The sequence below is a fragment of the Echiichthys vipera genome (assembly GCF_963691815.1).
Source record: "Echiichthys vipera genome assembly, chromosome: 9".
Taxonomy (NCBI): domain Eukaryota; kingdom Metazoa; phylum Chordata; class Actinopteri; order Perciformes; family Trachinidae; genus Echiichthys; species Echiichthys vipera.
In genome coordinates this window covers 16,049,509-16,060,651 of record NC_139834.1, presented here as the reverse complement: position 1 = coordinate 16,060,651, position 11,143 = coordinate 16,049,509, and the positions used below count along the sequence as shown (strand labels likewise).

The window sequence follows — 11,143 nt, the reverse complement described above, 5'->3', positions numbered from 1 at the left end:
ACAAGTACAATTTAGAAAAGTCCAAGTACACATCAGATTAAACAGCAAAACAGGGTGTGGGCAGTGCTTATCTTATTTTCTTTCTCATATTTTCCTTCCCAACCTTTCCTCTTTTCCTTCTATTTCCTTCAATCTCCAGTAGTTGGCTGTTACTGATCTCATCTCTAGCATGTGGCAGGGCATTCCTTTCAGTTGTCTGTTTGTAATATACTACATGCATGTGTTATACATATAACACATACACAGGCTGTAAACAGTGTGCTAGGATGGAATAGATTATACAGAGCAGTATAGACCTTTTGAATGGAATTCCATCGCTAGGCAACAGCCTCGGTCCTTGTTAACTTCCTGTCAGCTGTCATTCACATTCACTGTGTGCAACACACACACACACACACACACACACACACACACACACACACACACTCTCACACTCTCTCTCTCTCTCTCACACACACACACACACACGGAGCACGATGGACCTATAGATCAAAGATAAGCACAGTCAGACAGTCCCTTGAAGCATTATGATCCACTTAGCTGGACAACAAAAGTCTGACTGAGTGACTGTTTGAAACAGTGCCTCCACTGGGCTGGCAGCAAATAGAAGCTGTTGTTGTGTTGTTGTTGTTGTGTGTCACTATGAAACACTGGGTTGTGACTGCAACTCATTGTTAAGTCTTTAAAGCTGAAGCGACTGGGTGATTACTAAATGCCGGAACCGTGGATCATATGTACGGATATATTACTATCTCTGTTCTGGTGTCTCTGTTCAGTGTGGATTTGGATTCTCCTTTTGTTTCCTCCTCTACATTCGATAGTTAACAAATACCCTAGACACACATCCCTCTCCGGAAAATACTTGACATGAATTTTGACTCAACAATATTTCAGATAGCAATTGCAAGAAGACGCAAAGCATGATACAGTTCTAAGGGCGAGACATTTGGCTGTAATACAGTATATTGCACATAGCAGCAGCAGAGATATAAGAGTATATTGATGTCAATTTGCTTTTTAAGTGTTATTCGTACTAATTCATGCTACAATGAATACTTCAAAGGACATGCAGCACTACTACAACAGAATAGCATCTGTTTGATAAAAGCTGATGTAGGACACATAGCCTAGGTCCTGCAATATGTGGGCCAAATGTTCCCACATTTTTCAAACTGCATGAGTATCAAAAAGTAAAACAAATACCGAAAACAAAAATGATCTCTTTTACATCCAAGACACAGGTGGCAGCACATCTGTCTTTGGTGATGAGCTAGCAACCCTTTTAACTTGTTCCAGAGACCGGCAAAGTAAACCCATTTGATCAATAGTTTAAGGGGAGAAATATATGGGAAAGAGATTTATCATTTTGATTAGTTTTGAGTCATCAATTTGACCAATATTGCTAATAAGCTTCTGGATATCATAAGTAAGCTTTAAGTAGGTTTAAACACTGACATTGCTCCTTGATACTTATACAGTAAGACTGAACTATATAAATCTGGCTTACAGGTATGACAAAAGAAGGACTTAAGGTGTCATAGATCAGTTTTAGTTGATCTCTAAGGTCTTTCTTTGGTTGTGGGCCTTCAAGTAAAACTGGTTAACTTTGCTGCCATAAACCTTGAACTTGGTTGAAATTAGCTTCGGACAAAAACTAAAAACCACCCTAGTTTGCTCCTTAATTTCATTTGACCTATTTCTACAAACGTGGAATGCTATGAAGTCAAGAACAGCAACATTTATGCTGGGCAGTGGTTTCAGACTGAACACTTCCCACTGAACGTCTGTTACAGTGGACCAGCATGGCGGCTAAAGGTACATTTAAAAGGATGGAGAAATAGGCACTCACTCAGAAGGCTGCAGAGAAAATATTCACTATTTCTACAGTACATTCCCTATCTTAACCATAAAAAATATATGTGAGAAGCACACTTCCATTATTATATTACTAAAAAAGCATACATTACAACAAATCAAATGTGCACACACCAATAAATAAACATTCACTCTGTTTAGCCAGACATTTCTTTTGTCCACCTACGAGCGTGGAAACAAAAAAGGCAGAGTCTTGGCGAAAGTGTACATACTGTACAGTAAATCCACTTGAGCTTCACTGAAGAAAAATGGCAGGAAAAAGGTGTGCTATTGTCGTCTAGATTTAAGCACAACACTGTCATATATCTGTTGGTCTCTACAGAAGCCACCAGCTTGTACTAGACAATATCTAGTGAGGGCCCAGGGAGGAATGCTAGTGCACTCAGGCTTTTATTAACAAATGACCATTTGGCCAAAAGCGTATTAGAATCACTCTCTCTCGCTCTTTGTTGTGCACTTCACTTTTCCCCTGACAGAAACAGATGTGTTCTTAGTGATTTTGTTTTTCTCTGAGTCACCTTGGCAGTTAGAGCATGTTGCTCATGAATGCTGATAGTATGGCCTGTTTTTAATCACAAGTTAATAAGTTAACTTATATTTAAAAATATTGTTACACTGAACCAAATTCTTGTTATCGTGCATCTTCTCTCAGTAGAAGTTTGAGTAAGAATGTACAAACTGGTGGTCCCTTTACACTGTTAATATTGGTTATTACTAGTTAGGCTACTATTTGGCTACTGTTGCGACCAGAATGACTACTGTCACACAGGTAAGACTAACTCCATGCAGACACTGACAATGTCCTAAATGAGACAAGTGGCAATTCTATGATATGCGCAGATAGGTCCATATGATGTGGGAGAAAATGAGGTCCTCTCAGTTGTCATTTTCTACAAGTTAATCCCAGTCTTCTGTTCTGCCCGGACTTCCATACTGGGTGCCACACATTGGTCAATACATGGAGCTACACCTTAATCCTTCCATACAGACCCCAGCTGAAGTAAACCATCTACGGTGGTTCCTATTATACATCTGTACGCATCTTAGTGATGTTTACATAGTTAGTATTGGCCAGTGTGGTGCAGTTTCCTGTTTTTATTCCCTCTGGTCTGAAGTCCTCAGTGCTGTGGTTCACAGCCTCCTGAATCTCCACATAGTCAGATTTACTGAGCGTTGACCCACTGCCGCTCCGACCACTCTTCTTCAGATCGTCAGCTGAGCTGGCTTTAGGCACACTTGGGACGTTCAGGTACTGTGCCTGTTCCTCACCCTCTGTCTCTCTGTGGTAGAAGTAGTTGAAGTTTGACACAATGACAGGCACTGGCAGGGCAATAGTCAGCACACCAGCAATGGCGCAGAGAGACCCCACAATCTTTCCTCCAATGGTTGTTGGGACCATGTCTCCATAGCCAACGGTGGTCATGGAAACCACAGCCCACCAAAAGGCCTCAGGGATGCTGCTGAACTGGGACTGTGGCTCATCTGCTTCGGCGAAGTAGACAGCACTAGAGAAGAGGATCACACCAATAAACAGGAAAAAGATGAGGAGGCCCAGCTCACGCATACTGGCCTTCAGAGTCTGGCCCAAGATCTGGAGCCCCTTGGAATGACGTGAGAGTTTAAAGATACGAAACACCCTGACTAGACGGATGACACGAAGAATAGCCAAAGACATAGCCTGCTGGCCTGCCTGGCCGTCCTCTGGCCTCTCTGCTAGCTCTGTACCCAGGGTGATGAAGTATGGGATAATTGCCACAATGTCAATGATGTTCATGATGTTGCCAAAAAATCCAGCTTTACTTGGACAGGCAAAAAACCTAACTAGGAACTCAAAAGAGAACCAGATGATACAGAGGGTCTCCACGATGAAGAAAGGATCTTTATAATAGGCTGAGCTGTCATAGGTAGAGGTGGTATTGGACATGGACTGAATTGGATAATTGTACATCTCCTCCTCATCGTTTCGGAAAACCGGCAATGTCTCCAGACAGAAGCTGACAATGGAGATAAGAATCACCATGACAGAAATGATGGCGATGATGCGTGCAGGACCTGAGCTCTCCGGATACTCAAACAGCAACCACACTTGTCTCTGAAACTCATTCTCAGGCAATGGCCGCTCCTCTTCCTTTATGAAACCTTCATCCTCCCTGAAGATTTCCATTGCCTCCTCCCCCAATTCATAAAACCGGATCTCCTCAGAAAAAATGTCAAGGGTCACATTAACAGGCCGGCGCAGCCTCCCTCCTGATTGGTAATAATACAGAATAGCATCAAAACTTGGTCGATTTCGATCAAAAAAGTACTCGTTTCGGAGAGGATCAAAATACCTCATTCTTTTCTTGGGATCCCCCAGCAGCGTCTCTGGAAACTGTGAGAGCGTCTTGAGCTGTGTTTCAAAGCGCAAGCCTGAGATGTTGATGACAACTCTCTCGCAGCATTCATGATCCAGTTCTGGGTCGTACTGGTCATGAGGCTGACCCGGATGTGCTGCGGCTTCATCCGCAGGGTCGCTGGTAGCAACCGTCATGCTGGAGGAAGATGGGACCTGCAGGTTTCAGACAGGATGGGGCCACGTCGGGCCAAGAGAAGATAAAGGCTCCACGCGCTCGTGGATTCAGGTAAAGGCAGCACTGTCTACAATGAGCTAAAGGAAAGGACAAAAAGCAGAGGAAGACTCCAATATTAATCTGACAACCATGTGTTCCATGTTTTGTTTCAAATGCAATCAGCAAGAAAACTCATGCTTTTACATTGAGGTGTTAATTTAGATTTGGAGCATGCACATTCAACAACTTGTATCCACTAGTATCTGAATCATTCATTTTATTAACCTTTATTAACTGAAATTGTCAGTAAATCAGGAAATGCTGTGCTATTTTAAGTCCCCCCTGCAGGCAAGAGAAGGGCAGGCGAAAATAACAATGGAGGGGATAAGCGCTTTGGCTCCATCGTGTCTATGTGTATTAGGTTATGAGTTCTGCCTCATATGAGCACACTGCAGGATCAATATGCCAGCCAGTAATACTGTATCAGCTCTCACAGGGTGCAATTACAAACAACAAATCTGATTATATGCTGAGTGCTCCATACAATCTCTGAGATGAATCTCCTCTTTCTATATGTGTGATGTGACCATATAAAAGCCAAGAAAAACTTCATCAAGTCTCTGATCAAATTAATAGTTTATTAGTACTTATAATCAAGCATATTTGTCATAGTCAGCTGTTCATAGATCCCACTGTTGTACTGCAGATTTCTTTGAACAGTTTACTATCAAACATCATAGGCCACTTTACAAATGCATATGTATGAAGATGTATAATATTGTCTGGACCCATTTCAGGCCACGCTGTTTTACTTTAAAGACAGTCACAGATATGTTTAAATGTCTGACAAAAAAAAATCAAAAAGGTCCTACCTATGTGCTTAGGCGCTGACTTGTTTAAAGTGTATCCTCTGGTGGTAACGGGCCTAGCAGAAGAATCCGGTCAAGTCAGCCCAACCGGTCAAAGCAGCTCCCTTTGTGCCAGGCCATATATCACCCAAAGCGTCGGCTCTGCAGCGGCGCGGGAGTGGGAGAGGGAGAGGGGGGAGAGGGGGACAAGGCGTGAGGATGCAAGAGTTATCTCCCTCGCTTGAGTGACCAGTAGTGTGATGCAGCTTAGCTACAGGTTGAAGCTGGTGGAGCAGAGGAGCGGGGGTGATGATGTCGCGGTGGGACTCAAGTGAGCAAATCTTAAAAAATGCTTGGCATTAGCAAAATATGACGGCCCCAGAACAACACACAGCCACCTGCAACAACAGCAAAGGCAATCGTCTGATATCTGCAGAGACGTATTGGGAAAGGGAGACGACTGGAGTTGCTGCTGTCCGTATTTATACTCGGTGGCACCCATGCTTTGGCAGATTTCATTTAAAGTAAAATCACCTGTTTGAACCTCCAAACAGGTCCGTATTCCACCTGGAGGTTTTTCTATCTGTGTTTTAGCTCGTTAAAATGTTATTTCCTAAATGTATCTCCACATAAACTCCACCATCTTTTTTTCTGATAGGGAATATCCATATGAATGCACTAATGATGCACATTAGTAACAAATGGAGGTGGATGGATGTTCACGACCCATTCCATGGAATAACGCAATCCTCTGAGGGCGTTTTTTCATAGGTGAAAAACTATTTTTACCCCCATAGATTTTAGACAAAGCAGCCAAGTTCATGCACTGGGATGCTCAAACATTAAATGACAGTGTTGTTGTTGATTGGCAAGCGCGAGTGAGTTAGTTTGGAGTGGCAGGTGCCAGACATGCTCAAACAATTTGCAGCCCCTTTCCTGCGTGGATCATGGACAGCCACAGCAGACTCCATGCACTAAACAAGCAGCATAGCTTTATCTGTCGGACTACAGCATAATTACAGATAATTGCATGCAGGAATTCACCCTGGTTCTTTTGGTGTGCAGACGCTCGTATTTTTTTTAATCCAGTATGTTTCCTCTTAAAAGGTGCTTCGGGGTCGAGTCCATTCCTTCATATCCCTCCTTCTTCCCTTATTTGACTAATCTGCCCAGCGGATGTGTCATCTCACGATTAACTGTTTCTGGGCTGCCGGCTCTTCCCATGTCTCTCATATTTCACCATAATTCACCATAGTTGAGATGCGTGGGCTGCAGTTGGGCATCGCAGCGCATACTAAGCTTCTTGCGCGCCTCGCCCCATCCCTCCGCGCTCCCCCTTCCCGTTACTCCTGTCCTCGCTGCTTCACATTAAAGGGGAAGCGTCGCCCACCACTGGTTGGAAAAGGTTTACAATAAAAACATGTGCGTCTCAAGAGAGTTAAAGGATAAAACGACATAACAGACAGAAAGACAGACAGAAATTGAGGATTTTTTCCTCCTAAAAGGTTGTAATTGACATTTACAGCTTGCCCCCATGTCCCTGGAGCATCTAACTTGACAACATGTATACATGGTCTGGGACAAAGATAGGTGTAGATTATTCTGTCCATGTGTGTGTGAGTCAAAAATGATCTAATATAGGAAGAAAAAAAAACTCTATACAAACAATATAGTGACTGAAAAACGAGAAAAAGAAATACAATAGAGAAATCTTCATCTGAGCTGAAATGAGGAATCAAAGTAATGACCAGCAGCTGCAGTACCTGTGTATAATAAGAATAATAATAACAACAAGAAGAATACATTTTATTTATGGGCGCCTTTCAGGACACTCAAGGTCACTTTACATGTACAAAAAATAAATAAACAGATAGTTAGCAGTTCAAAAAAGACCAAACATAAATACAAAACAATACACCACAACAGACTAATAGAAGAATGTAGTAAATACCAAAAGGGAGCTGCACGGCTGAAAGCTCTTAACCCCATGGAAGACAGCGGAAGAGCGGAGAGTACAGGTAGGAGTGAAATTGTGGAGGAGGTCAGAGAGGTAAGGGTCCATATGTCCATGATCATTGTTTGAATAGAACACCAAAGTTTATACCTGAACGAATTTAGTAACCTAAATGACTAATTTGATCGTCACTTTCCTATATTTTATCCTTTGAACACTTGACTGGGTACACAGATTTGAAATGTCCCTAAGGATGATCTATTTCTGTACATTTCTGTCTATGTGCTTTGTTACATTGGTTTGCAGAGATATTACGGCATAGTATGTCAACATTACGATAGTAGAACTCACACGTTGAACACTATGTCCTTAAAATGTGTGTGCCACATGTGAGGCCATTAATGTATGCAGAATAAAGAGGCAGGCTCCAGTACAGTTTGTCGTGTCACTGATAATGCTCTGATTATTTACAGACCAGCTCACTTTATCCCAGTTCACTAATTACTACCCAGACCTATTAAGCACATGCAGGCGCACACTCGCACACGGGACTGATGTTAACAGCTCTCAATGGAATCAAAGTAGATGAAATTCATGTCAGGTACAACGATTATACAGTCATATTGACTAGTGCAGTAAAGTGTTCCTGCAGGCAGTCTTTCCTGCCCTTCTTTCCTCCAAAGTGGGGCAGGTGAAAACCCAGATATGTCTTGAGGCAGAGAATGGGAATCACACAGGTGAAAGAGACTCCCTAAAGAATCCATGTCCTCCCCCATGTGTTCTCCTTGCTCTATACTGCCCAAGGACATGTTGGACATGATATGCAATCCTTCTCCAATCAAAGTGTCAAAAATACTGATTAAGATGATGAGATGGGACCACAGAGACTGCAGTAGTGTAGCTCAATCTGCTGTGAAGAGAAAATAGCTGAAGGTCTCAATGAGGAGCCATTGACACTTTTACATAAGGACACTGATTGATGGCCAGGAACTCTTACATGCTTACTGTTCGTGAATGTAAATGATGTGGGGCCAATTCTAAATGGAGGGCAGCTAAGAGTCATCCAATGCTGGGTGTCAGGAGTGTAATGATTCATCATCCACTACCACATTCACAGCAATCATCTATAACAACAGTTTTATTAGCGGTGTGGGAAAGAGGACACGTAGAGTATGGGATTGAGTTTGGTGAGTCATATCCTCTGATGACTGTTTCTTTTCATTCTTCTTCTTGCTTTTGAATTTGCATACACTGGCAATGATCACATCACGTTTAATGTTAGAATTCCATGTGAATAATTCCATGTGAATAATCACAGTGGCAACCTTCTTGTTTTAGTAACCATACCCCACCATGAAGAAGAAGAAGAAGAATTCCTTTTATTAGTCCCGCAATGGGGAAATTCAATTTTTTCAATCTATTATTATTATTCATGTTACACACACACAGGAATACACACACATGCACAAACAGGACCTATATACATGCAATTAATGGAGAGATGTTAGAGCGAGGGGGCTGCCAGTGACCAGCGCCCCGAGCAGTTGGGGGTTCGGTGCCTTGCTCAACAGCACCTCTGCAGTGCCCAGGAGATGAACTGGCACCTCTCCAGTCACCAGTCCACACTCCATTCATGATCCACACAGGGACTCGAACCGGCGACCCTCCGGTTCCCAGCCAAGTCTGGGACTGAGCTACTGCAGACCCATAAAATGATGGTTTATAACCATATTAAACCTGAGCCACAATTTAATCTCATCATACCAGAATCATATCTTGAACAGCCACCTACATCTTCTGGGAACAAAACAGACAACAACACAATAAAAAAACACAGGCATTTAATGGTTTGCAGATAATGTGGAGACTGATAAGCTTTAGAGAAATGTTGGTACAGGGAGAGTTAGAATTAGCCTGAAACCTATTCAATTAACACACAACTCATGGAGGCAATTAAGGCGGCCGCCGCAATTTGGGGAACATAAGCGTATTGCTCCTTTGAGTTATAACTCTGTCAAATCCAAAAACTGAAATCCATGTAGCTCTGGCCGTCGCCATCTTGGCAGTGCATCACGTCGCCAACTAATCCAAAAATGGGAAAGAAGTATGCCATGGATGGAGCTGAGGCGGGCTTAATGAAGCCAGTCTCCTGTGACGGCACCCACCAGTCACTCAATGTGGCTATCCCTAATTATGTAGTACTTTAAGCCAACATTTTTTTTGTACCTTTGTTTGTACCAGACTGTAAACATGTTAATTTCTGCTGTAAAGTTTACAGTTTAACATAGGGGTCTATAGCGATTTATTTGCTTTTGTAGCCAAGTCTTAAGTCTTAGTCTCAAGTCTTAAACTTTTAGCATCGGAGGGTGACGCTTGGGCTCAAGTTGTAGCACACAGAAACTAGCTGAATCCATAACAACATGCTTTCTATTTACCAAATAGAAAACATGATAATAGGAATGACAGATTCCATTATTATTATATATATATATTTTTAAATACACGGGTGTTTGGGCACAGTTGTCTTGATTTTGTCTAAAGTCCCATAGTGATAGACTTTGAAAACCTCTAATCTAGCACTGACAGTGTTATATTACTTGTATGCAGTTGATTCAGAGTTTTGAGGGCCATTAATCCTCCAACCCTTTTAGATCTTCAATTCTGTCCCCAGTTCCCTCTCACCTTCAGGTTGTGCCAAGTCTCAGCAGAATGGGAGCATTGATTCTGTTTTGTGTTCAGCCGAACAGACCAGGTGGAACCTCGTAGAGAAACTTAAGAATGCTTTTCAACTAATGACCCCGCATGACAGCCGTGACCAAGTCAGAGGGCTTTTTTCCCTGTGTATAAAGCATCTTTTTTTTTCTTTTTTTTGGTGTTTTGTGATTGTGTTCTCTTGTGCCAGCTGGTGTACCGTAATGGCTGGACAGGGGCCCTGACTGAGGAGGGAGCCCCAAAATATCTAGACAGAATGTTGGATGGAATAATAAGGACAACAGGGAAGTGTAGGGAGTTTCCTGCACTCCACAGTGTGCTCAGATCCCATTATGCCCATATAAGCAGCACATTCAATTAGTTTACTCAGAGCCTAAATTAGTTTTACGTCCATTACATTCAGCCATTTCACTGCAATCGCACACAAATGGCTCAGATGAGATATATCGTGAGATGTACAGCATTTTTGTGTGTCAGTGTGTGAGTCAGCAGACGTGCACACCTTTGATCTCCACCCTTTTCTATGCAGCAGAACATGTGGAAGTGAGAGAGGGAGAAGAGTGAGTGAGAGACATGGTGAAGGAGAGAGGAGGGCGTTGAACCAACTTATCACAGCAGACTGCAGAGGAGGAGCTCTGTCCTGGATGACCTCTGTTGGTGCTGCAGCAGGTGATCACTCACGCACAACAGGCTCACATACACACTAATGTAAGGACCTGATATATTGGCATGTGTATGCACTCACCACCAGAACACTTGCAAACACTGACACACATTTAGACAAAGTCATACTGACTCCATGATTCGTTGTTGCTTCAAGACAAGAAACTTTAACATCAACTCGGCTGCTTTGTCTCTTACTGTCCTTAAATCACTGAATAACAAAAAGCACTCAGCAACAGGCATTCTCTTCTAAGACAGTAAGTCAGTAAACTTTATTACCACATCATCTTATTTTGACCCTTCATCCTTCTTTTTTTCCTATTCTCCCCTCACACCTCTCTTTCCTTGCATGTCTCCCCTTGGGGTCCCTCGCTATTTAGGGACTGACCTTGGAAGTTCTCTACCTGCCTGTTGAAAGCAGCCAGGCTGATGATGGCTGCTTTCATGATGAGATATGTCCTCACCTTCAGAGTAGAGTACTCAACTATTGATTCTGGATGGGGTTTCACTTTCTGTTGTTCTCACAGCCTTCGAAAACAAGG

General features: G+C 42.6%; 1 protein-coding gene across 1 annotated transcript; it reads right to left on the bottom strand.

The window, feature by feature from the left end:
* Nucleotides 1–2,899: 2,899 nt before the first annotated feature.
* On the bottom strand, nucleotides 2,900–4,405 carry kcna2b (potassium voltage-gated channel, shaker-related subfamily, member 2b; the record flags this gene model as incomplete). Its single annotated transcript, XM_083920303.1, has 1 exon — nucleotides 2,900–4,405. One exon carries the CDS (start codon nucleotides 4,403–4,405, stop codon nucleotides 2,900–2,902), a length of 1,506 nt encoding a protein of 501 aa, XP_083776429.1.
* Between the last annotated feature and the right edge of the window lie 6,738 nt (nucleotides 4,406–11,143).